This window comes from Myodes glareolus, chromosome 24 (assembly GCF_982192425.1).
Source record: "Myodes glareolus chromosome 24, mMyoGla1.1, whole genome shotgun sequence".
NCBI lineage: Eukaryota > Metazoa > Chordata > Mammalia > Rodentia > Cricetidae > Myodes > Myodes glareolus.
Window position 1 is genome coordinate 31,775,121 of NC_142049.1, and position 26,797 is coordinate 31,801,917.

At 42.6% G+C, this 26,797-nt stretch overlaps 2 protein-coding genes across 2 annotated transcripts in view; both read left to right on the plus strand.

Moving 5' to 3' along the window:
* Nucleotides 1–84: 84 nt before the first annotated feature.
* Mphosph10 (M-phase phosphoprotein 10) lies at nt 85–18,117 on the plus strand. The gene is made up of 11 exons (XM_087901285.1): nt 85–241; nt 1,886–2,555; nt 3,113–3,261; nt 4,577–4,745; nt 6,271–6,412; nt 8,329–8,396; nt 10,279–10,416; nt 12,298–12,408; nt 15,948–16,055; nt 17,309–17,539; nt 17,894–18,117. Exons 1-11 carry the CDS (start codon nt 153–155, stop codon nt 18,041–18,043), a joined length of 2,025 nt encoding a protein of 674 aa, XP_087757411.1. The 5' UTR covers nt 85–152; the 3' UTR covers nt 18,044–18,117.
* A 2,917-nt stretch (nt 18,118–21,034) lies between these two features.
* Fan1 (FANCD2 and FANCI associated nuclease 1) overlaps nt 21,035–26,797 on the plus strand; it is a 33,473-nt gene continuing 27,710 nt past the window's right edge. The window contains exons 1-3 of the mRNA XM_087901542.1: nt 21,035–21,182; nt 21,356–22,814; nt 25,327–25,467. Of these exons, the coding sequence (XP_087757668.1) occupies nt 21,599–22,814; nt 25,327–25,467 (1,357 nt within the window). The 5' untranslated portion in view covers nt 21,035–21,182; nt 21,356–21,598. The remainder of the gene's footprint in view (nt 21,183–21,355; nt 22,815–25,326; nt 25,468–26,797) is intronic.

Sequence of the window (26,797 nt, forward strand, 5' to 3'; positions counted from 1 at the left end):
GGTGCTCATCGCTATAGCCACCGTCTGGGTTTAGGGACGGAACCTATGCGTCGCGGAACCTTTGGCTTTGAGCTTATGGTTGCGGAAGGCGCATGTTTGTCGTACGGCTTCCGGCTGCTCTCGGCCCTCGCGTGGAGCTGTAGTTCACAGCTATGGCGCCACGCGTGACCCGTCGCCAGACCCTGGAACGGTGTCTGAGGGAAGTCAAGAAAGCCACCAGCCGACCCGAGCGTTTCCTCACGTAAGTGCAGATACAGGCCTGGAAGGGTGACCCGTATCGCAGGGATGCCTGGCGGGCAGGCGTTCGGCAACTTCTGAAACACAGGAAGGGAAGTACAGGTCGCTTAACCCCAATTTCAGACAGTTTTTGCTGTCTTGGCCTGTAGGAATTTTATCAGTGAAAGCTGTACAGTGAATATCTCCTAGCTGTATGCTACTAAAATAAAACGAAGCTCCTTTATTAGCGTCCAGAGAGACTTTTGACACATGCTGCCTTAATCCGTGCCGATTGCACTTCTGAATGTATGTCCTCGAAATACCCACCGCTTGACGCTCACTAAGCTTTATGAAAAGTACGTACTTGTACAATGCTTGTCAATTGTGCACTTTCACTACTGAGTTTGAAAATTAGGGTAGACTTCTGTCTTTCTTCCTAGCACTTCGATTAAAGCCTATAAAATTATGACTCAGGTTTCTGTTTCAAATCCATACTCTTTAGCATCACATATTCACTGAGTCCAAAAAAGAGCTTCCCCTTCCTCATATTCTCTTCTCTCTCCTGAAGTCATTTCCCCATTCCCACTACTAGGCTTACCTTTCCTGCCTCAGTAAATGGCTATGCTATCATTTTACTTATTCCTAGTTAGCTAGTCTACTTCCTTGGTGTCGTCATTTTACTCTTATTCCCTTCATTAGCATCCTGTGCATCCTATCTAATTATATTTAGACTTTGATTCCTAATTGCCATGCTCACTGTTGTGACTCCAACATCAATCTCTGTCATCCTTTGGGAAGCTGCTTAAACTTCTCACAAATCTTCCATTATTATTTCTCTTTCCAAATAGCAAATTGTCATTTTGTCCTTCCGCTTTCAGCTTTCGGTGTTAAAGTGACAAGTTCTTATCTCTGACTCTGACGTGGTTTGGGTTCTGGTCCCCCAGCATCCATAATCTCAGGCTCATACTCTGCTTCCTTAATCACACTATAGCTGTCTGGGTCTTGCTGTTCTTCACACTGCCTGAATTCATCTTTTTCAAAGTATTTTTTCTAACTGTTTCTTATAACCAGAATACATGTTTCCAGACCTTTACTATGTAATCTCTTTCACCTGTTGGTATCAGTCTGTAGCTCTCATTTCAGGTGTCATATCCTTAGAGAAATGTCCCCAAATTTATAGCCAAATACTAATCATTTGCCAAATGAGTAATAAAAAGTGTTATGTTATGTAGCAGATTTGAGAATTTGTTTTGTTTTGTTTTGTTTTTGGAGATGGGCTTCTCTGTGTAATCTTGACTATCCTGGAACTCAGAGAGACCTGCCTGCCTCTGCCTCTGCCTCTGCCTCTGCCTCTGCCTCCTGAGTGCTGGGATTAAAGGTCTGTGCCACTACCACCTGGTGGCAGGTTTAAGAATTTGAGGCTGACTTAGTAGGTATCTCCAGGCAAATAGATGATGAGTAGTGATTGTCCAGCCTACAATCTGTGCAGCCAAGTCAGATACTCTGCTTCATCAGCAAGATACACACTGTTGGGACCGAGGGTCTTGACTTAAAATTGATGCTTCATTTACATTTTATTCTGCAAATAAGGTATGCTTTTTATTTTTGCTTTTATTTCAGAATGCTTGATATTTTTGTGTATAATCTCACTTAATTCCCTTCCCGATAGGATTCAAAATGGACTGGCATCAAACTTCACCTCTTTAACAAAAGTTCTCTATGATTTTAATAAAATCTTAGAGAACGGCCGAATCTCTGGAAGTCCTTTACGGAAACTTGAGATAAACAGTTTTGATGATGAGCAGATTTGGCAACAACTAGAACTGCAAAACGAACCAGTCTTAGAATACTTCCAGAATGCAGTTAGTGAGACAATCGAGGATGAAGACCTCAGCCTTCTTCCAGAGGGAGACGACCAGGAGGGTGACGCCCAGGAGGGCGAGGAGGCTGACGCCCAGGACCTGGAGACTGATGTGGAGGAGGAGCAGCTGTCAGACTTGGGTGCTGATGTTCCTGCAGCGGGGGAGAGAGCCCAAAGCAGATCCAACCCAAGGGAAAGTCCCATTTTCAGTGATGAGGATTCCGACCTGGACTTTGATATTAGCAAACTGGAACAGCAGACCAAGATGCAAATCAAACCATCCGGAAAACCAAGAGAAAAGTCTGTAGTGGATGATAAATTCTTCAAACTGTCTGAAATGGAAAACTTTTTAGAAAAAGTAGAAAAACAAGAGGAAAGGAGAGCTGATGGCGAAGAGGAGGAGGAAGATATTGACTTTTTTGAAGACATTGATTCAGATGAAGATGAGGGAGGTCTGTTTGGACATCAGAAGATTAAGGTAAGGTTTTAGGAAAAGAAACTTTTAAGTTAGATGTCATGTTTTCCTGAGTAGAGATTTAATGTGCCTCACAATTCCTTTGAGCACAAGTGAAGTATTGAAGAGATTAAATAAATATGAAAGCTGGGCCAGTGGTGCGGGGTGTGAACATTGTAAGTGGGACACTGAGCCCCTGGGCTAAGTGATCAGACCCTGCCTCAAAAAACACTCATACACACACACACACCCAACTAAATATAAGAAAGGAAGATAGGAATGAGAGGAGTTTTTAACAATTATCTATTCGGAGGGTGGTTTTTGGTTTTTGTTTTTTTAAATAATGGTAATTAGAAATTTTGAGATGGAAAAGTGTGCTCTTTTTTACGTGTTTTTAAGTAGGTATGCTCTTTCTTTCATTATATTGTGCTCCAGTTGTCCTTCAAGGTAGTTAACTAGTTGCTAGTTTCCCTAGTAGCTGTTTTTTGGCTGGGGTAATATTAAAGTTAGAAAGCAATTTGTATGTGTATTTTTTTTTTACAATTTTCTATCTTTAAATTTTTCAAAAATCTTTCTTTTAGTCAAATAAAAGTTCCAGAAATCTGAAATACAAAGATTTCTTCGATCCAGTTGAAAGTGATGATGACATTGCCAGTGTTGTTGGTGATGACCTGGGTTCAAACAAGGAGGAAGGATTTGCCGAGGATGCAGAGGAAAGCCTTTCAGAAACGTGAGCATTTCAAACTCTTTCTTAGTTTGTAAGTGGAGTGGTCCAGTCATAGATGTAAAATATGTACTCAGAGTTGTGAAGTATATAACAGAAGTCAGACTCTAAATATATATCACACAGCTAGAAAAATGTGTCTGGATTTCAAGGGATATTGGCAATTATTTAAAGAAGGGAATTTGCACCAACAGAGCAGTCAGCCTTTAATGTTATAAGTAAGAACCTGGCAGTTAGGTTTTGAGCCAGTAAAACATTGGGTTTTGTTTGTTTGTTTTGGTGGGTGATGGGTTTTTGGGGGTTGGTTTTTTTTGTTTTTTTTTTTTTTTTTTTTTTTTTGAGACAGAGTTTCTCTGTGTAGCCCTGGCTGTCTGGAACTCACTCTGTAGACCAGTCTGGCCTAGAACTTGAGAGATCCACCTGCTTCTGCCTCCCTAGTGCTGGAATTAAAGGTGTGTGCCACTGCCACCTGGCACATTGGTTTTTTAAAGTTTATTTTATCTGTATGATTTTTTGGTTTACTTGTATGTCTGCTCACTGTGTGTTTGGTGCCTGCAAAGGCCAGAAGATGGTGTCAGATCCCCTGAGGCTGGAGATTCCAAGCCACCAGACAGTTGTGAGCCATGTGTGGGTGCTGGGAATCGAACCCATATCCTCTGGAAGAGCAGCTAGTGTTCTTAACCATCTTTCCAGCTCCTAATGTTTGAATAAGCATTTTGTATCATGGGTTGATGAATTATGTATTTGATGTATTAGTGCTTTCTATTCTGTTTCTACATAGCAAGCATTTTACCTAAAGATCTCTTCCTTGACCAGGTTTGTTGTGGTGCACGCCTTTAACCACAGCACTTGGGAGACAGAGGCAGGTGGATCTCTGTGAGTTTTAGGCTAGCCTTGTCTATCAAGGGAGTTCAAAGACAGGGCTACATAGAGATAGACCCTATCGCTGAATGAATGAATGAATGAATGAAAAAAAAATCTCTTCTTTTTGGGCCAGGTGGTTGATGACTTAGTAGATAAAAGCACTTGCCATGCAAGCCTGGTGACCTAAGTTTGATCTCCTAAACCCACAAAGTTTTCCTCTTGACTTGTGTATACTTTGGTACACACATTGCCCACACATGTCATGCATACAAAATAAGAATAAATTAAAATTTAAAAAAATTAGAATTCCTTTTGTTCGTAGGAGACTTAACGACCCTAGAAGTTCTGAATGTTGAATGACACTAGGTATTAAAAAGTACTTTATAATTGGAATAATATCTTTGTATTCCTATTGGCTTGTAGTATTTCTTCCTTGATAACCATCTTGGTATTGTAGGGATGAAGATAGTGACTTGGAAGAAGGTGATGATAGTGAGCAACATAAAGAAGGCTTGAAAAGAGTGACCTTTGCTTTGCCAGAGGATGAGGCTGAAGATACGAGTCCCTTAGCTGTAAAGCAAGACTCTGATGAAGTCAAATCCTCTTTTGAAAAGAGACAGGAGAAGGTAATTACTCGGACTTCTGTTATATGTTCAACATGGTGGAACCTCATTAACTAACCTGTTCTTTTAAAAGCAAAGGCCTTGCTCCCTAAAGATCATGTATACTAATCTAAGTATTGTGCATTCCTGGAAATCCATCACTTGGGAGACTGAAGTAGGAGGATTGTGTCAAGTTCAAGGACAACCTGAGCTACATAGTGAGCATTAGATCTGCTTGGGATATGTAGTCTAACCTCTCTCATTAAAAAAGAAAGAAAGAAAGAAAATCCTGCATATACTTCTAATTTGTATAAATTACATGAAAATCATCTTCTAATTTGTATAAATTAGTGCTTCTATTTCCTAGCCCGTAGCCTTCATTTGGAACCAGATTTGTAAAACCTTTTTCTCTGTGCCTGTTTTCCTGTCAGGTACGCTTCTGCTTAGTCATCCTGTGACCTCCTTTAGCTGTTGCAGATGCTGGAGACGTTTGTCTCTTAAGTGAGTGCTAGACAGATGATATGCAACTTCATTTTAGTAACTTTAGCTTGTTATAGTCCTTGGGTTCTGTCACTTACTCATCTTGAAATGAGAACAAGCAGAAGATGGAATATCAAGACTACCTAAGGAATTATTTTTCAAAGACAATTCGAATTAAGTTCAGGGTTGTCACCATGAAGAGATAGAAAAGTCTAGAATAACTTTGTAATGAGTTACTACCCTAATGTTTTCCCACCTCACTCTTCACCCCACCCCCCAAAAATATGTGGTTTCACTGAGGAATTATACAAACCTTCAAGAAGTAAATAATATAATGTTTGGTTGACAACCATATATAAAAAGTAAAGCAGAATGTATAAACAGGACTAACCGACTCAACACGTAAATATCCACATCGTCTTTCGCCTCTTTCTTGGTTGTGATGCATGAATCCACAGCAGTGTGGTGAGAGCAGTGCCACAGTCGGGTGGGCCTCGAGCTTTTAACTCAGTATAAGGTCAGCCAGCTCCAGGGATGTCGGGGAGAGTTAACCATATTTTATCCCTTTTTGTTGTTCGGTGAGCTGCAAATATATCAAGTCCAAAACTGTCACCATGGGTTTTTGGCCAGATTCTAGAAACATCACTTTAGCAAGAACAAGACAAAATGTCCACTCTTAGCATCCTCACTGTTACCTGCTATCTCTATTAGACTTGTCAGTGTGGTATCAAAAGCAAAAGCTAGGGAGGCTAAAGTGAAAGCGTTGTTTCTTACAAAGGACCCTGGACTCACTGGGAAGTGGGGAAACAGAGGCCTCTAGATAAAACAGCCTGCTAGTCTGCTAGTGTCTCTAAAATGGTCTGTCACAGGGCAGAGATGAGCCAGGCTCCATCAAAGTGAATATTGCGGACTAATTCATGTTAGGATGTTGTGATAATTAAGCGCGCTAATGGCTTGTGCAGACTTAGATCGTTTGAATAGAACGGAGCCCACAAACAGATCCAATGCTTCTGCGGAGCTTGGTACATTAGTAAGTACACATTTCAAAATAACCCGTCTTATTTTCTAGATGAATGAGAAAATCGCATCTTTGGAAAAAGAGTTGTTGGAAAAAAAGCCCTGGCAGCTACAAGGGGAAGTGACAGCGCAGAAGCGGCCAGAGAACAGCCTGCTGGAAGAGACGCTCCACTTCGACCATGCTGTCAGGATGGGTATGGCGCCTGAAAGATTTTGAATAATGTTTGTTTTCTCCCTGCTTTTTGTTTTAAAAATTTGCAACCATACAGAAAAATAAAGTGGATATATATGCCCTTTAACTGAATTTACCAGTTGATAACAGTTTGCAGTTTTTGCCTTAAGTCTCTAGTGAATGCCCCTCTCCCATCATTAGAAAGTAGTTGTCAGGGGCTGGGGAAATGGCTCAGCTGGTAAAGTACTTGCTGTGCAAATATGTGGACCCAAGTTGGGATCCTGTAATCTTAGCCCTGAGGAGGCAGAGGTGGGAGAATGGCTGGAGATTGCTGAGATTGCTGGTGGAATTAATATCTATAGCTGTCTCAAAAATTAAGGTGGAGGGCATTTAAGTAAGGTACCCAACATTGACCTCTGACCTACAAATGACACATTTGCCAGTGTGCACATGTATCTAACCTCACAGAAGGAAAGCTGCCCGTATTTGGCATTTAACTGCTAAGGAGGGTATTCCAGGGCATTGGGATGAAAATGTTGTCATTTACTATCCATTCAAGTTACAGATATGACTCAATTGGTGAAATGCTTGCCTAGAATACTTGAATTCTTGAATTCCTGGATGTGATTCCTTGAATTGCAGAAACCAGGCATGGTGGCCTATCTTAGCACTTGAGCAGTACAGACAGAAGCATCAGAAGTTCAAAGTCATTCTCAGGTTATTTAGGAAGTTTGAGGCTAGCCTGGGCTGTATGAGATCCTGTGTCAAACACACACACACACACACACACACACACACACACACACACACACACACACACGTAAAATGAGGGGCCGGCTTGTTGGAGTATCTGTCTCACCCGGCACCCCACAGCCGGCAAGACCCAAAGAAAATCACTCACAAGACTCCATAAGATTATAAACTGATTGGCCCATTAGCTCAGTCTTCTTATTAACTAATTCTTACATCTTACAGTAACCCATAATTCTACTCTGTGTTAGCCATATGGCTTGGTACCTTTTTCAACTGTCAGCTCACATGTTGCTTCTTTGGTGGTCTGGGCAGGAATGGAGGAATGTGCTTCGCCTATACTTCCTGCCTGGCCAATCAGTGTTTTATTAAAATACATGATTGACAGAATACAGGAAAAGGAACAGCGGGCTGCTTCCCGCCGCCCACCCGGCTAGCTTACCCCAAAATAATTACACGGAAACTATATTCTTTTAAACACTGCCTGGTCCATTATCTGCAGCCTCTTATTGGCTAACTCTTACATATTGATCTAACCCATTTCTAATAATCTGTGTAGCACCACGAGGTGGTGGTTTACCAGGAGGATTCTAACCTGCGGCTGTCTCGGAGAGGAGAGTAATGGCGACTGCCTCATTGCCTTCTTCCTCCCAGTATTCTGTTCTGTTTACTCCGCCTACCTAATTTTCTGTCCTATCAAAGGGCCAAGGCAGTTTCTTTATTAACCAATGAAAGTAACACATAGATAGATGACCCTCCCCCATCACACACACGAGATGGGAAATGGAGGGAGGGTGTTCTGCAGTTAAACTTTGTTCTTTTTATTAACAGATATTTTCTCCATAGCTCTAACCATCTTGAAACTCATGCTGTAGACCAGACTGGCCTTTAACTTAGAGGCACCATCACACCATGCTTGGTACTAATGGATGCTAAAAAGGATTTGATTAGATAGCCAAGGTTTACAGTGTAATTGTGAACAACTCAGTGAACTGTGACAGGGTGCAGGCCTATAAACAGAACAGTATAAGAAATTCTCCACGTCTGATTTAGAAGGTGTAGGGTTGGCCTAAGAGTTTGGATGTTTTGTAAGTTCCCAGGTGCGACTTATGTTGTAGGTCCAGCACGTATTTGAGAATCCCTGGTCTGATATGTCTTTATCTAACAAACACATTATGTTTCTTTTAGCCCCTGTAATCACAGAGGAAACCACCCTCCATCTAGAAGATATCATTAAACAGAGGATACGAGATCAGGTCAGTAAGAATGGAGTGGATTTTAATTTAATTCTCACTGTATTATTCAGAAATAATGCTTTCTTAATTTTTATTTGATCCTCTTGACTTTTAAGCACTGAGACTAGAAGCAGGTATTTTCACCTTCTCTGTAGGGCGTAGCTCTTTGCTCATACCTAAGAAAGTAATGTGTCTGATGGGAACAGTGGCCAGAGCCATTGTCCGTATCATCTGTTCTGAATCTTGTTGACTGGGTGGGTAACAGGGCTTATGATGTATTGGGGACCTCTGAGTGCCAGCCTCAGTGTCCCCTCAGGGTTCAGAAGAAGAGTCACAGCAAGCATGGGACTTAGATCTGAGGGAGAAAATGAACTCTCCGCTATGTACTGTTCTGCATCAGCTTCTTTATTCTTCTCTTGCTGGTCTCCTACTCTGTAAAGTTTGCAGTTTATATATACAAGCAAACAGCAATTCTCTGAGCTTGGACATCTCTCTCTTTGGAGGTCCCAATGTGATCTATATGAAAGACTCCTTTTCTGACTGTGTGTCCTGCCAAATGGAAGATAGTTGCAGGGAGGGGGCTTCTAATGTATCCCAGGGAACAAAGTGAAGATTAGACTGTGGGAACCAAGGTTATTGACTATGTGACTAAATTTCCCACTGGAGATCCCCAGAGTGGGGGTCATGACCCAATATACCAGTACATGGGAAAGAGTTGTGTCCAATAATCCATCTTTTGCTGAATCTTGCACCAAGGGAGAGTGCTCATAGCTTCACAAGAGATCCACTGTGAGAATCAGTCGATAAACAAATTATGGTGGGCCCAGCACCTTGCTAACTGGGTTTGACTCCATCTGAATGCATTCGTTCTGGTGGGTCGGCCTTCTGCCTTATCAGCTGCAGTCTCACTGCATGATTCTGCCGACTGCAGCGATGATAGGCTTCCGGCTTGCTTTGGTCATACCCATGACCCTTCCTCCGTCTGGGCACAGTATCTGCTGTAATAAATCAAGGATGGATCTTTTCAGATGTTAATGGCCCAGCAAAGAGTTTGGGGGAGTTGTTCTGGTTTTGTCAGCTTAAAATAAAAAGCAGACATTATATTACAAGTATCTGACTAGTCTACTAGAGATACTTCCTTAATACATCTACAGTACAGGAGCAAGAGCAGGAGAGTACTATATGAAAGTATCTGAAAATCTGGGACAGAGTAGAAAAACTAGGTTAATTCAATCACATAGTAAGGTGGGCTGAACAAAAAGGCTCTAACGTAAATCTAAGGGCTGGTGGTGTGGCTCTGGTAGAACTCTTGCTTGGAATATGTGAGGCTTTGGTTCGGTTCCCAGCAAATGGTTACAAAGCAGTTAAAGTTGGTAACTAAGAGGAGACTGACTTTAGCATAAAGGCAGAAGGAATATTTGAACTAATGTTCTCTTTGCTCTCTTCATCATGCTTTATTATTTGCCACTTAGAAAAAAAATCACTTTTTTTTGTTTTTGTTTTGAGACAGGATATCACTGTGTAGCCCTAGTTTGTTTAGAACTCACAGATCTACCTACCTCTGCCTCTCAAGTTCCAAGATTAAGGTGTGGGCTAAATTTAACACTTTTTAAAATTATTGAGACAAGGTTTCATGTGCCCATAAGTGGCCCTGGAACTAATTACCTAGCCTGAGATGACCTTGAATGTTTAATTCTCCTGCCTCAGTCTTCAAAGTGCTGGTATTATGGGCACTGTTTCTATGAGGCTGAGAATTGAAACCAAGGCTTTATGCACACAAGACAAGCACTCTACCATCTGAGCTGTGTCCCCAACCCCAGAAGTTAAAAATTAATGTCTTTGCTGTAATTCTTATGGAGCATAGAAATAAATCTTAGATTTTATTAATATATTTGCATTTCAGGCTTGGGATGATGTAGAACGAAAAGAAAAACCCAAAGAGGATGCGTATGAATATAAAAAGCGTCTGACGTTAGACCATGAGAAGAGTAAGCTGAGCCTTGCTGAGATTTATGAACAGGAGTACATCAAACTAAACCAGGTAAGGTGACCTCCAAGGCCCTCAGGGCTATGACTACTAAAGAACCACACCTTCAGTCAACCCTGATCTAATCTAATTCTTTCCACTGAGTGCCAGGGAGTTGAGGCTTGCTCTACAAAGAGGGCTGGTAATCAATTTGTATAGTAGTTATTGATTTTCCAGCACTTAATATAAGGTATTGTAATTCTAAAATCCTACTTCTTTGATACTTGGAGTAATTGATGTATTTTATATATTTATGAAATTATCTTGATCGTTAAGCTATTTTTATTTGTTTTGTTTTATTTTTCTTAAATTTTAAATTTAACCTAGATAAACAGCAGGACCAGGTCATATCCTGGGAAGACGTTTTTCTCTACACTGGTCTTATTGGAGTGAGCGCTAATGACACATGTCATCTGACCTGGGTCATAGCCACAGACAGCCAGTAACTTCTTACTCCTGTCCCCCCCCCCCCCCCCCCGCCACTGCCTTCTGCTACTTTGTCTTAATTATGAAGGACAAAAACAAGCAAGCAAAAGACCATTTTAGCCTTTCATAGTGCACATTTGGGGCTAGGGGAAGACCAAATATAAAATTACCTAACTCTGTAGAATTAAATAGCTGTCATTTCCATATCAATGTGACTAATCTGAATAAATCTTGCACAAATTACATTCATTTAACATAAAAAACATTTTTGACACAGTTTTTCAGACCTGATGGGGCACTCCTAAAGTTCCAGGACTCAGCAGACTTATAAGAAGGATGATCATATTTTGAGTTGGTTCTGTGCTACATAGTGAGATACTGTTTTGAAAAAACAAAATAAGGAAGTGAATAATTCAGAGGCACTTAACTGTAGTTTTTCTTTGTAGTTCCCTAGACCCTTGCTCATCAATCTGCTGCGTACTGTTCCTCCCTTCTCTGCTGTCTTACACCCTAGTTCTGTGAATTTGCCTGTTTTGGATATTTTGTATTAATAAAGTCACACAATTTGTGACTTTCATTTAGCATTACGTCTTTATGTTGACAGCATATATCAGCACTTTATTTCTGTTTTATTGCTGGATAATATTCCATTTGTATATGTGCCACAGTTTCTTTAGTCTTTCTTCAGTTGATGAGTATGTGGACTGTTCTGCCTTCTGGGTATAGCAACCATATACCTTCTGGATGTGCACGTGTATCTGTGCATGTGCATGCATGTTTATCTCCTTTAGTGTCCTTGGGTTTATTTTATCTAGGAGGGAAATACTAACTCTCTTTAACCTGTGAACTGCTTAGCTTGCTGCTGTTGTGGCTACTTCATTTTACTTTGCTGCCAGTAATCCCCAGGGTTCATATTTCCCCATCCTCACCAACATTTGTTAATTTTTCTTAAGTTTAATGATCCTACTGTGACTAATTTAGCTCTTGGCAGAAAATACCCAAGGAATTAAACTGATTTCAGTACTTGTCACAGGTGACAGGTACTAAAACGTGCACCCCTTGTGGTCTTTGTGAGGCATTGACACCATTATGGTGCTGATACCTGTAATTTTGCTTCTGGTACATTCTTCTCCTCTCCTTTTTAAAAACAAAGTAACACTGTGTAACCCAAGCTGGTCTTGAACAAGCTCCCTGAGTGTTGGAAATTACTGTCGTCCCTGGCTGGGGATTTTTTGTTTTTATTTTTGTTTGAAATAAGATCTCACTATGTAACTTTGACCCCAAACTCAGAGATCTGCCTGCCTCTGCTCCTCAAGTGCTGGAATTAAAGGAGTGTGCACCACATCAGAGTGGAATGTTGCTCATAGTTAAAGTTGTGGTTCTGAGAAAGTAGCACCCTCATTGCCTATGATGTTTTATCTGTGGTACACTGCTAAACTGCTTCATCTGATATTGACCTTACTCACTTAGCAAAAAACTGAAGAAGAAGATAATCCAGAGCATGTAGAAATTCAGAAGATGATGGATTCTCTCTTCCTAAAATTGGATGCCTTATCAAACTTCCACTTCATCCCCAAACCGGTATGTGCATTAACAGTTCAGTGTAAAAACAGCATATATGAATGTCATATCTCTGAGCTCTGTTGGTATCAGGACACACTCCCTATAAGTCACAACAGGGCTTCTGTAAGTGGGGGGTCACTTGGTTAAATCTGCCTTCTGTACTCCTTCACCCCGATCTCCAGCAGGTCCCTGCATGGTCACCTTCAGTTCTGAGCCTCAATGATTCCTCTTCTCCTGACCCTCTCAGTTGTGTTTGATTATGTGATGGTGTCTATCCCTCACACTGATTGGTGCCTGCTACAAGTCATATTAGGTCCTTTGCTTACATCACTTTTATTGCCCAAACACTAAGCTGTTGTTACTGTTTCCAGTTTGCAGATGAGCAGGAGAGGCAGAACTAACACTGAGCCCATGTGCTCTGCACTGCTTAGTGTTCTGTCCAGTCCAGACTTCTTAGGCCCCTTTCCTGGGCTGGCTGGGAATCTCCTGACTCCTTGATGTTCTATCTACTTACAGCCACCTGTGGTTCTATTAAACTCCTGTCGCCCTTTGGTGTCTCTTGTGGAGGTGTTTAAATGTCAACTAAAGACTGGTCTGGATGTCAGAAGCATGCAGAGACCAAAGGGAAACATCAGGCGTCTTTCTCTATTGCTCTCTACTTTGTCTTTTGAGACAAGGCCTCTTCATTGATTAAATCTGAAAGTCACTATTTCAGATAGACTGATTTGTCAGTGAGCTCCCAGATTCTTCTGCTCTCTACTTCCCCAGCACGGGACATAACAGGCATGTGCAGATACGTCCATTTTTTATACGGAAACTGGTGATTTGAATTCATATTCTCTCACTCTTATAGCAAGAACCTAACCCACTAAACCATTTCCCCAGCCTCTGCTTTGCCATGGTTTAAAAGATTTTGTTGTTGTTTTGCATTTTACTCTTCAGGAATGCCAATGGCTGCTATAGGGTCCTCTAATATTTCTTTTTTCATATCTGGGTCTGTATTTCACCTACTATCTCTGCAGATGTGAACTGTTCACCAGTATCTATGCTGTATTGTTTTGAGATTGCTTGTGTTTCTCTTTGACTCTGGGAGAGCATAGTATTTCTCATGAATATCTGAACAGTAGCCCAGTTGGAAAAGGTGTTGTTGTTTTTTTTTTTTCCCCCCACATTCCACATTTTCTTCCTGCTTAGAGTCCAGGATCCTGTCTTGTCCTATTCCTCATGTGTGTTTGTTCTTATGAAATTCCCCTGGGACATTGTCCTCTGGATGTGACTTGGAATGTATTATCTTGAAAGGATGGTAGCCATGACTACCCATATACCCTCACAAGATTGAGCCATTAACTTTCCCTCATCTACATTATTTTAGTTTTTACAAACAGTTGAGTACTATTTCATGCTAGTATATAAAGATAAGTTTCTAGTACCGTAAATATTTTATCAAGTAATCTTTTTCTCATAAGCATTTTTCATATTTCTTTTAAGAGCTTAGATTTTTCCATAACAAAAGGCAAGATGATAACAAATCAATATATTTTATTAAGTATATGGGATTCTTTGAGAATGTCCAAGTAGGTAACATACAGTGGTATTTCCTGGCAGAACGTTGTACAGATGTGTAGGTAACATGCAGTGTATTTCCTGGCAGAACGTTGTACAGATGTGTAGGTAACATGCAGTGTATTTCCTGGCAGAACGTTGTACAGATGTGTAGGTAACATGCAGTGTATTTCCTGGCAGAACGTTGTACAGATGTGTAGGTAACATGCAGTGGTATTTCCTGGCAGAACGTTGTACAGATGTGTAGGTAACATGCAGTGTATTTCCTGGCAGAACACTGTACAGATGTGTAGGTAACATGCAGTGTATTTCCTGGCAGAACGTTGTACAGATGTGTAGGTAACATGCAGTATATTTCCTGGCAGAACGTTGTACAGATGTGTAGGTAACATGCAGTGGTATTTCCTGGCAGAACGTTGTACAGATGTGTAGGTAACATGCAGTATATTTCCTGGCAGAACGTTGTACAGATGTGTAGGTAACATGCAGTATATTTCCTGGCAGAACGTTGTACAGATGTGTAGGTAACATGCAGTATATTTCCTGGCAGAACGTTGTACAGATGTGTAGGTAACATGCAGTGGTATTTCCTGGCAGAACGTTGTACAGATGTGTAGGTAACATGCAGTATATTTCCTGGCAGAACGTTGTACAGATGTGTAGGTAACATGCAGTGTATTTCCTGGCAGAACGTTGTACAGATGTGTAGGTAACATGCAGTGGTATTTCCTGGCAGAACGTTGTACAGATGTGTAGGTAACATGCAGTATATTTCCTGGCAGAACGTTGTACAGATGTGTAGGTAACATGCAGTGGTATTTCCTGGCAGAACACTGTACAGATGTGTAGGTAACATGCAGTGTATTTCCTGGCAGAACGTTGTACAGATGTGTAGGTAACATGCAGTGTATTTCCTGGCAGAACGTTGTACAGATGTGTAGGTAACATGCAGTATATTTCCTGGCAGAACGTTGTACAGATGTGTAGGTAACATGCAGTGTATTTCCTGGCAGAACGTTGTACAGATGTGTAGGTAACATGCAGTGTATTTCCTGGCAGAACGTTGTACAGATGTGTAGGTAACATGCAGTGTATTTCCTGGCAGAACGTTGTACAGATGTGTAGGTAACATGCAGTGTATTTCCTGGCAGAACGTTGTACAGATGTGTAGGTAACATGCAGTGTATTTCCTGGCAGAACGTTGTACAGATGTGTAGGTAACATGCAGTGTATTTCCTGGCAGAACGTTGTACAGATGTGTAGGTAACATGCAGTGGTATTTCCTGGCAGAACGTTGTACAGATGTGTAGGTAACATGCAGTGTATTTCCTGGCAGAACGTTGTACAGATGTGTAGCTGTAAACACTTCTGGAATGGTTTGCTGCTTCCCGTTGTCATGGTTGTCATTCCAGCTAGCACAGTAATGTTTTAGATTTGTGTTTTGTTTTCAGCGTGTGGTTTCTTTTAAAGAATTTATTTATTCTTTTTTGGAACTAGCTTTTGTAGACCAGGCTGGCCTCAAACTCACAGAGATCCTCCTGCTTCTGCCTCCCAAGTGCTGAGATTAAAGGCGTGCGCCACCACCGCCCGACTCTGTTTATTCTTCTCTCATGCAGTACATCTTGACCACAGCTTCTCTTTCCACCCCGCCCAGTTCACCCTGCACTTTCCCCATTCCCCCATATCCACCCCCTCCTTCATCTTCCCCAGAAAAGGGCACTCCTCCCAGGGATATCATCCAAACATGGCACAAGATGCAGTAAGACTAGTTAGGAATCCTCATATCAATGCTGGGCAAGTCAACCCAGTAGGAGAAAAGGGTGCTAAGAGCAGGTGAAAGAGTCAGAGACAGCCCCACTCCCACTGTCAGTAATCCCCCAAACACCAAGCCAACAACCATAGCATATGCAGAGGAGACCAACTCCATAAAGAACTTATTGGATGACATTTGCTCCATTTTCTTCTCCCCACTAAATGCCTTATCTCTTTTCCAGCCTGTTCCTGAAATTAAAGTAGTGTCGAATCTGCCAGCCATAACCATGGAGGAAGTAGCCCCAGTGAGCGTTAGTGATGCAACCCTCCTGGCCCCAGAGGAAATCAAGGTAGGAAACCAGTGTGCAAATGTTTATCCACTGCAAGGAAGTTTCTTGCAACGAGATCTGCATTTGATTAATGTAACTTTCCTTGAGTTTCAGTTTTTATTCCTGTGTATCTCAGTAGTTTCTAGGTATATCCCCCCACACCCTATAACTGAGTTGTTCACCCATGAATTCAGCCAACCGCATGTTCAGGAAAGAAAACTGAGTCTGGTTTGAACATGTGCAGACTTTACAACCAGCTATTTGTCTGTAGTATTTTCATTGTCCCAGGGCTTCATGCAATCCATGCACAGTTTGAATTGTATGGAAGTATGGATATAGGTGATGTAAGTAGTGAGCATGTAGGAACTTGGGTATCTGTGGGGTCCTACAGTTGATCCTCTGTGACTATGGATGCTTATATAGTGAGAGGAATGATTAGTTATGCAATGCTTAAAAACTAATTTTGTGTATTCAGGCATCATGCAAGTATTACAGATGTTTTAAAGTGCCTGTTTCAGTCTTTGAAAATCCAGTGATACTTTAGTATTAGCCCATCCCCATGCTGCTTTTATGCATAATAATCATAAAGTGCGGTGTAACGCTTACTAGCGTTGACATCTAGAATCCAGCAGATCATTTGAACTCTGGAACACCTTGGCTATTCCAGGTGCTGACATCCTCTGACTCCTGCACGTGGACATTCGTGCCTCACAGAAGCAGTGGCTTCTCTGTTGGAGTAACATCCGGGTGTCCTCTTATCTCTTCTGCTTTGTTACATATACAGCCAACACTTCTGTCAGAACCTGGCATGATGAGCTAACAGCTCAGGAGAAATGAGGATGTCATTCTTTACTGAGTCAGGATTCCCTGCTTCCTCTCTTCATTGTCTCTAGGGCCCTGTCATCCAAACCCAGGGGCTGCCATTCACAGCTGAGAGCCAAGACTGAACCAGACATGTCCTTTGACCCATGTTTGAGACACCTGTTGGCCAATACTGTGGGCTTGAGAGCCTAACTCTCTGTGTTTCCTTTGTGAGTTCATTTGGGGCTGAACTATTACTGAGTCAGTTCTGGCAAAGAGCAAAGAGTGGCTTTAGAGTTACCACAGCCCCTTGGTACCAAGCAGGGCCTGCTCTGCATCCTCAGACCCTGCTCCACTGTGTGTGCTCATCTTCTCACCCCTCAGCAGATGTTAGATATGGATAGCAAGTATGGTGGTTGTTTAGGGTTTTCATTTATTTGGTGGTTTTTGTTTATTTGGTTTATTTTTAATAGGAGAAAAATAAAGCTGGAGATCTAAAGACAGCTGCTGAGAAAACAGCTACAGACAAGAAACGAGAACGGAGGAAAAAGAAATATCAGAAGCGTTTGAAAATAAAGGAGAAGGAAAAGCGAAGAAAATTGCTTGAAAAGAGGAACCCAGAGCAGCCTGGAAAGACCAGCAGAGCAGCAGCTAAGGAGAAGCTGAAACAGTTGACCAAAACAGGCAAAGTGTCCTTGTTAAAGGTAAGTACGGACAGGCACCTATTGGGGACTTGATGGCATGTGTTGGGCTGTTTCTCAGCTAGGGTGTCAGAGCTGCCTCTGGGTCCTGAAGCACACTGCTCAGCAGTGGCCTCGGCACCATTCAGGCTTTCTGTATAATGGCAGGCCTGTCAGCAAGTTTTCTTTCTTCTTCTCTCTTCCCTCTAAGGTACAAGGGTGTTGTCATAATGGAATGTATGTTAAGGTAGCCGACTGTTTTTGTAGTGGCTTTTCATGTTTGTGCATTTGGTCATTGTTCTGATCATAATGTGCTGTATGCTTTGCGTTGCCTACAGAAGCATGATTTGTAACATCTCTGTTTTGTTTTAACTGCAGGATGAACGAAAAGACAAGCCCTTAAAGTCGTCTCAGGCGTTCTTTTCTAAATTGCAAGATCAAGTAAAAATGCAGATTAATGATGCAAAACAACCAGGAAAGATAAAGAAGAAAAAACAGGACATTTCTGTTCATAAATTAAAGCTGTAATATATTTGAATTTAATATATAAATTTGTAAGTTTCTGTCATTATTTTGTTTTATAATAAAATTCTTGAGACCTATCTCAGTTTGCTTCCTCTTGCTTTGATAAAGATCATAACCGAAGCAGCTTGTGAAGGAAGGGCTTTTCCGTCTTACAGCTTACAGTCTGTCACTGAGGGAGCTCAGGACTTGCAGCAAAGACTAGAAACACTGTCTACTGGCCTGCTCTCTGTGCCTTTCCCAGCTTGCTTGATTCACAACCACTTAGTTACTCAGGTGTTGCACCATCCGAGGTTGACTGGGTCCTCCGTCAATCATTAATCCAGGAAATGTCCCACAGACTTCCCTGCAGGCCAATCCTTAAAGCCATTTTCTTAATTGAGGGGGTTTGATTTTTTTGTTTGTTTTGTTTTGTTTTCCAGGTGATACTGACTTGTATTAGGTGACATACGTACGTACGTACGTACGTACGTACGTACATACATACATAGCCAGCAAAGACCTATCTTTGCTTGATGGGAACTCCTTGAGAGTTAACAGTGCTTTGAGAAATCTCTCCATAATCAGCCACTCAGAAGATGAAGGCTAAGGAATCAGAAATTCAAGATTTTCCTTAGCTAAAAAGTGAGCTGAAGGCTAGGTTAGACCACACTAGCCCCTAAAACATCATAAAACAAATAGAAAGCCTGTCTGGGTTTCGCTGGGTGTGAAACACACCTGAACTTCCCAGTGCCCTTCCTGCATTAGTGCTTGCCCGCTAATACACCATTTTGCCTGCCTGCCATGAGAAGCACCCAGAGCCAGTCACATCCCTCACAGCCAGCTGTCCATATAGTCTTTGAGTTCTTCATTTTCTTCCACTATTGTGTCTGTTACTTCACAAAACAGCACTTTCATGTATGTGGTTTAGCTCTTTCCGTTTGGAAAATCTTAATACCTGGACAAAGAGTTAGCACAGGTTAGCTGCTACAGTTCATAGTAAGATACTGAGAGGACAGATACGATCGGGAAGGGAATCCGGAAGCAACAGGCTTAGTGTAGCTTGGAATACGGACTGGCAGTCTTCAGAGTCCCCTAGGATAACCAGGTGTCCTTTGCTCAGACATCCCCACTCAGAAAAATGCCTTTCACTGATAACATCATGACTAGATGGAAAAATAACCAGCCTTAGTACAGGTGGGTAGAGAATGAGATTTAAGATTAAGAATGACTGGAAAGGCTCTTGATTTTCATCTGCAGCGCGCGATCAAACCCAGTGGTAAAGAATATCCTGTTTAGAGTTCTTTATTAATGCTGAACATGCCTGTTATCAAAGAGAATTAGGTTGTATGGTTTAGATTAAATACTGGTTCGCTGAGTTTGCTTGTTATGGAGTGGTGTCTGATGAGAGATGTGGGTGTCAAAATGGCATTTTGTTGCTTTGTTCTTTGGTTAGGTACAAGGGCGGGACTCCTCCCCCAAGCCTTGGTGTGTATGTGTGAGTGCATGTATTCATGTGCATTGGTTCCCTCTAACAGGAGTTGCAGGTAGTTGCGAGCTACCTGGCAGAGCTGCCTGGGACTGAACCCAGGTCTTCAGCCAGAGCAGCAAGTGCTGTTAACCTCTGAGCCATCTCTAGTTCCTGTTCCCAAAACCTTTATACCACGGTGCTAATTGTATGCAATGTCAAGGGCTCTGAGGATGCTGCACAGGTCTGGAGGTAAGAGAACAATGTTTAGGTCGCTTCTCTCCAACATATGGATTCTGAAGCCATTGCTCTGTTGGCCATTGAGTTTTAACACTTGAGTTTGGGAGTTGTTTTCTGACTATGACACCACTAATATGACATTAAAAAAATTTCCCCCAAGTTGCTGTTAGACAGGGCCAAACTATGAAGCTCCAGGAAGTTCATGTGGACCAGCCTGGCCTCCATCTCAGATCTACCTGCCTCTCTGCCTCCCCAGTGCTGGATTAAAGGCGTGTATCACGACACCCAGCAACTTTTCCTGAAGTTTTGTTCCAAGTAGGATTTATTGGAATATCCTTTTCCTCTGAATAAATACTTTTGAGTAATCCTCTGGTCTCCCTACACCTTAAAGTACCAGCTTTAATAGTGATTTGAATATTACATTGTATTTTTTTGTGAATTTTTTTCAATCAAAGGATTTGCTGCACCAGGCTCTTGAATGTGACACATAGTTAGGAACGACATTTTTAAGTCTAATCAGACTGGTTTTACCTTTTAATTCTATGAATTCATGACTACTTTTTTTTTAAAGATTTATTTATTTATTTTGTATACAGCATTCCTTCCATGTATGTTTATATGTCAGAAGAGAGCACTAGATCTCATTATAGATGGTTGTGAGCCACCATGTGGTTGCTGGGAATTGAACTCAGGACCTCTGGAAGAGCAGTCAGCGCTCTTAACCTCTGAGCCATTTCTCCAGCCCAATTCATGACTACTTAATGTCATTATTGATCTGATTTTATTTGTTTTTTTTTACATATTTTCTCTGACTTTTTCTGTTCATTTTTTTCCTGTAAAGTCAAATTAATTATAATACGTTTATTTTGAGTAGCCTATCTGAGTTGTATCTCTTTGAATTAATTTTTAGCTGTGTTAGGAATGCTAGGTATGGCGGCAAACGCCTTTAATCCCAGCACTCGGGAGGCAGAGGCAGGATGATCTCCGAGTTGGGGACCAGCATGGTCTACAGAATGAGTTCCCGGGCTACACAGAGAAACCCTATCTTGAAAACAAGCAAAAAGGAATTATAGTAGCCTTCCTAATTTACCACCCACAAAGGGTAAGTATTGTGCTGCCCTAGTGTATGACTTGGGAAGCTCTCGAGGTAGTTGCTGCTTTCACTTATTTTGCAACTGCTACCACAGAGAAGGCCTGGTGAGGACTGCATTGCTGTCTTCACCCTCCAGTTCACAGTCCGCCCTCCCTCAGCTCGATCGCTCTGAACTCGACTCGTAGAGTCTGGAAGTGCAGTCGCGGGGATCGGCTGGGAATGCCTGCAGCGCGGTGCTTGGGCGGACTGCGGCCGCTGAGCCCCTTCGCGCGCCTCTTCGGCTGGTTCCGCTGCAGTGACTTCAGAAGAGTCTAGAGAGTCAGCGTCCTCTTTTTAAGAAGAATGGTTCTAGAAAGGCCCTGGAAGTAAGTGCAGCTCAGTCCGCGTGAGGCAAGGATCCCGGAGCCTGCGCGGAGCTGCAGGACAACCCTGATCTATTTTCAAGCTCAGGGTTCTCATTCCAGAAGTTGCCATTCAGTTGTCCTCCGACCCCGTTAATGCGTGAAAATGTTTTTAATTTATGTATTTTATTTTGTAGGGAGAAGAAATTGGACAAATATCTACACCAAATGTTACTTCACTTTGCATTAGTTCAAGGCGAGAGTAAAAGTAAACCTTTGGGGTCCTTCACCCGGGGTGGCCACTGTCTTGTCTGATGAGGTGGTAGCAGGCACCTTTTATTTTATTAATTCAAACCAAGGGAGTAAAAGTAAAACACTGCGGTCCTTCACCCGAGATTACCCGAATTTTCTTGGGTCGCCCACTTTTTCTGATAGTCGTGATGTCACAAGGGAGATCACCTGTCCAAAAAAGGCCCCGTAGAAGCTTATCTACCAACAAAACTACAAAAAGCCGATCTCCTTCGATTATTTCATATTTTAACAATGCCCCACCTGCTAAGCTTGCATGTTCAATTTGTCATAAAATGGTGCCTAGGTACGACCTCATTCGGCACCTTGATGAGTCCTGTACTAACAAGGATGATGACTTCGTTCAGGTTGAGCCTGCACAGTCTGGTTTAAGGAATCCATCTGTATCCAGGTCAAATTTACCAAGTATTGCATTAGAAGACACGACACCTCAGAAGTTGTCACCACCAAAGAGAAGTTTAATCCCTGCCCTAGGCGGTTCAAAACTGGGCGCCCAACATCAGACCAGCCCCTACTTTAAAGATGCTTCGGCGTGCAAAAGTCAAAGTGAGCTTCAAAGTCAGAGTGTGGAAATTACGTCTTTGGGGAGTCTGTCCTCTAAATTGTCCAGCAAGTACCTAAAAGTTAAAAAATCACTGCATAAGAAGGAGGGACTAGCCAGTCATTGTCCGCGGAGTTCTCTGTCCACAACTGGCCCCAGCCTGCTCGATAACTGTTCAGAGGTGGAGGACAAAGATGAGATTTTGGGCGGTTCTCAAAACGAAAACCTTTTTTCTTGTGCATCTCTAGAGGAAGAGGATGCTTCTGAACAGATGGTAGAGAACAGTAAAATAAGGGAAGATGAGAGCCAAAAAGCACCCTGCGGGGAGTCAGCCCGCACGCCTGCATCCTTGGATCATGGGTCCACATTATTTTCATTAGATTTAACTCTTGAAAGTAACTGCAAATCTGCTTCAGGAGACAGTTTTGTAAAGCAAGATGCCAGAGGGGTAAGTGGAGGGGTTGCTGAACAGCTTGAGGCGTGCAGCCCTGAAGAGGTCGAAGTGACTGTTGAGGTTCTGACGCCAGGGTCTGCTAACGAGGTGGAATCAAGCAGACCCACGGATACTTCTCCAGGGAATAACAGCCAAGAGCTTAGGGAAGGTGGGCGTGCCTTAAAACGACAAATTCTGAAGGAGGGATCCAGTTGTGATGTTCCTGAGGAGACCACTCAACCCCCACCGAGCCACCCCTACTACCTGCGGAGCTTCTTGGTGGTGCTGCAGGCCATCCGGGAGAATGAAGAGGACATGAGGCTCTTCGATGACCAGGAGAAGGGGATTATAACCAAGTTTTACCAGTTGTCAGGTATCCTCCGCCTGTTTGCTTTGGAAGTTGTCTTCCTTATCTGATTTGTGTGGGAGGAGTGTAATGACCACAAGGAGCCACTGTGGGAATATCGTGGGACTCAGCCTCTTACAAGGTCTGTGTCAAGAATAGGCCCATTTAAAACAAATTCTTACGCCTGGTGATGTCTACTGGGCAAGCAGTATTTGAATTACGAGAGCGGTAGTTTTCTTCTCTTTTTTTCCCCCTTGGGTTTTTGAGACAGGATTTCTCTGTAATCCTGGCTGTCCTTGAACTTGCTTTGTAGATCAGACTGGCCTTGAACAGGCCTGCCTCTGCCTCCCAAGTGCTGGGACCAAGGTGTGCCCGGCTTATGCAGTTTTATTTCTTATATGTCTGTTTTGATAGTGGTAGAACAATGTCCAGTGTCCAGATTTAAAAACAAATAAAAAACTACAGCTCTGGCACTGATCAGTCTATCTGTCCCGTGATCAATTTCTCGTTGTCTGCAAGGACAGACAGTGAAATCCCCAGGTGGGGGTGGAGGTTGTGAGCAGCCACAGCAGGTCAGGTTCCCCACTGAAGTTGTTACGGTGATGAGTCAAGTTGAGGTGTGGAACAAACGGAAGAAACACAAGCCTGAATTGGTGCATAAAAAACACCAGTTTGTTGCTAAATCCTTGGCAGCCAGTGGTGGCTCCGTGCTGGGAGTGCAGGTTTGATGCAAAAGCCACCCTTGTGTGACTGTCACTCTTAGTCCCAAGCCGCGAAGTCTCTGGAGTTTAGGGAAGAAGAGCTGCTTTGGTGGCCACACTGTCTTCTAATGAAGTGTGGCCGTGTTGGGGCATTAAAATCCAAGAAAAAATCCTGACCATTACTACAAAGTCTTCCCGGTAACACATTGGTGTTGTTTTTGAATGTGCAAACAGTAGTTCTGTTAGCACAGTTACGTCCACAGCTTCTGTCTGTGTGTGTGGTTCTCACCAGAAGATGGACGTGATTATTTAATAGCATTCACTGACTCTTATCCAGAGTGGTCGGGATTCTCTGGTGGGTTCTGACCGTTCGAATGTGACTTCCTGAGTAGCTGGTAGCTCTGCTTCTCCAAAACCTAGAAGTAGGAAGTTTGAGTCAAGAGGGAGTGGTATACACCTTTAATTCCAGCCCTTGGGATGCAGAAGCAGGACAGCCAGGGCTACACAGAGAAACCCTGTCTCAAAAAACCAAACCAAAACAACAACAACAACAACAATAATAAGGAAATAGGAATAGTTTGCCCATGGCAAGTCGAACAGACTTGTGTGCTGTTCTCTATGGAGAACCATACACAACATGTCTTTTTTTTGCTTATTGATTTATTCATTAAAATTTTGTCTTTCTGAGGGAGGGTCTCATGTAGCTCAAGCTCTCTAGTTGAAGATGATTTTGATCCTCCTGCCTCCACCTCTGGAGTGCTGGGATCACAGATGTTTGGCATCACGCCTGGCCATGTACAGTGTATCTTAGGTAAAATTGCTGCTAATGTCTGTTTCCTTAAAGGAAAGAAACATTGAAATTTCAAGAAATGTAACAGTTGGTAGAAATTTAAAGATACTCCAGGTATTAAGGAAGCACTAAATGGGTTAATTAAGTAGGTTTGCATAGATTAAAACTAGGCATTTGGGGAAGAAATCCAGATTAATCTAGAATAATGTGTATTTTCTTAATTAAGGCTTCTACTTCTGTGATGAAAACACCATGAGCAAAAGGAACTTGGGGGAAGAAAGAGTTTATTTCAGCTTACACTTCTGTATCACTGTTCATCACTGAAGGAAGTCAGGACAGAAACTCAAACACGGCAGGGACCTGGAGGCAGGAGCTGATGCAGAGGCCATGAAGGATTGCTGCTTACTGGCTTATCTTATTCTTAATGGCTTGCTTGGACTGTTTCCTTTTTTGTTTGTTTGTTTTTTTGTTTTTTTTTTTTCGGGAAAGGGTTTCTCTGTAGCTTTGGAGCCTGTCCTGGAACTAGCTCTTGTAGACCAGGCTGGCCTCGAACTCACAGAGATCCACCTGCCTCTGCCTCCGAGTACTGGGATTAAAGGCGTGCGCCACCACTGCCTCCAACTCAGCCTGTTTTCTTACAAGCACCCAGGACCATTGACCCAGGGGTGGCACCGCCCACAGAGCTGGACCTTCCCACATCAGTCTTTAATCATCAGTCAAGGAAATGCGGCACAGGCTTGCCCACTGACCAATATGGTGGGGCATTCTCTCAATTGAAGTTCTCCCTACTAACATGAGTCCAGCATGTATCAGATTGATGTAAAACTACCCAGCACACGTGCTAAACTAAAAGCAGGGAGCAAAGTAACTAGAATTCTGGGCAGAGCTTCTCTGAGGAGTGGAAATGATGCATTAAAAAGTCGGGGAATTTGATTTTAGAAATTTTAATATGGCCAGTGTTCATTGACAGCATGTCTAAATGGAATCTGTATGTTCGAGAGGAAAAACAAGTTAATATTTTTTGCTGTTTTTCTGAACTTTATTGCAGCTAGTGGTCAGAAGTTGTATGTAAGGCTCTTTCAACGTAAGCTAACGTGGATTAAGATGAGTAAACTGGAGTATGACGAGATCGCCTCAGACTTAACTCCTGTGGTTGAGGAACTAAAGGATGCGGGCTTTCTACAGACAGGTATGGCTGGGGGAGGCACGAAGAGGAACACGGAAGTTAAGAATCGCTTTCAGTGGGATTTCTATGAGAATGTCAGTGTGGTACCAACCATCTCCTGATCAGTGTCTGCTAATTGTTTTAAGAAACAAAAGTCTAGAAGCTGTTAGTTTCGGGCAACAGGTTGTCATGTGACTTAAGACTGTCCTAACAGTTCTTGGGTGAAGAACAGGTTCTTGGGTGAAGGCGGCTAGGGCGTGACCGGCGGATTACCATTGCTTCCTGGGGCAAGTGTAGTCTCTGGGAGACGCGATAATTCCCCTTGAACTCTTGTCTTCCAGTGAGAACTCCACTCTTCTTAATCCCATTCCTTCTCTCTGACAAAATGAAGCCAGCTGGGATGAAATAATTTTCTCTAAAACCATCTATCCCCACCGTGCCCGCACATACCACCTCTGTATGTTGATTGCCTGTAGAATTTAATTAGAGTTTAATTAGAACTGTATGAACACTAGAGAATGTGTCTGCTCTTGTGGATACCCTGGGTTGTCCTGTACAGTACTGGATAGAAAGGAATATAGGAATGATGGCGGAAGATACAAAATAATCCCACAGTAGTTCAGAATTACGTATAATAAAGGGTTATTTATTTAGGGGAGACTCACAGATCACTGTCCTAGATCACAGTCCCCTGCATGAACTGGGAACAGGAACAGAGTCTAGCATCCAGAAGCAAGAGAGTGAGCACACGCTTTCCAGCTACATTTATAGTATAAGCGACCACGCCCAAGTGGGCTGGTATCTTAAAGGCTATTGGCTGAAGGAGCTCTCACAGCATAGGGAGAATGAGGGATGTGCACCCAAGTTTAAGTTGTGGACACTTTCGACAAAATAAGCAGTCACAATAGATGGCTTTAGGGGGAAGAGTTTGTAATGTGTCCAGTAAGTAAAGATGGTGTTGGGTTTTTGCTAGGGTGTAGCTGGGTGGGCTAACGGTGGAGCATGCTGGGTGAAGGGGTGGAGGCACAGAGCAGCAGCTTGGCATGAGCAGTCAGCAGTGCTTTCTGTTCCTTGGGGGAAGCTGATTCTTGCTTCCTCCTGACTTGGAAGATCTGATGAAAATTCTATAGATTGACATGCTTGACAGCGGGCATCCCCTTTGGCTGCCACTGGGGACTTACCTTTAGACCTCACCAAACCCAGAGCCGATGGCTCACCATGGACACTTCTTCATGGCCGTTTCTCTGCGTCTTGCAGCTGCACTGCAGTCCTCAGTGGTCTTTGTCATGGTGAATGCATTCTTATTTCAGGACCTTGGACTTAATGTCTTTTCTACATCGGACAGTGTCCCCTG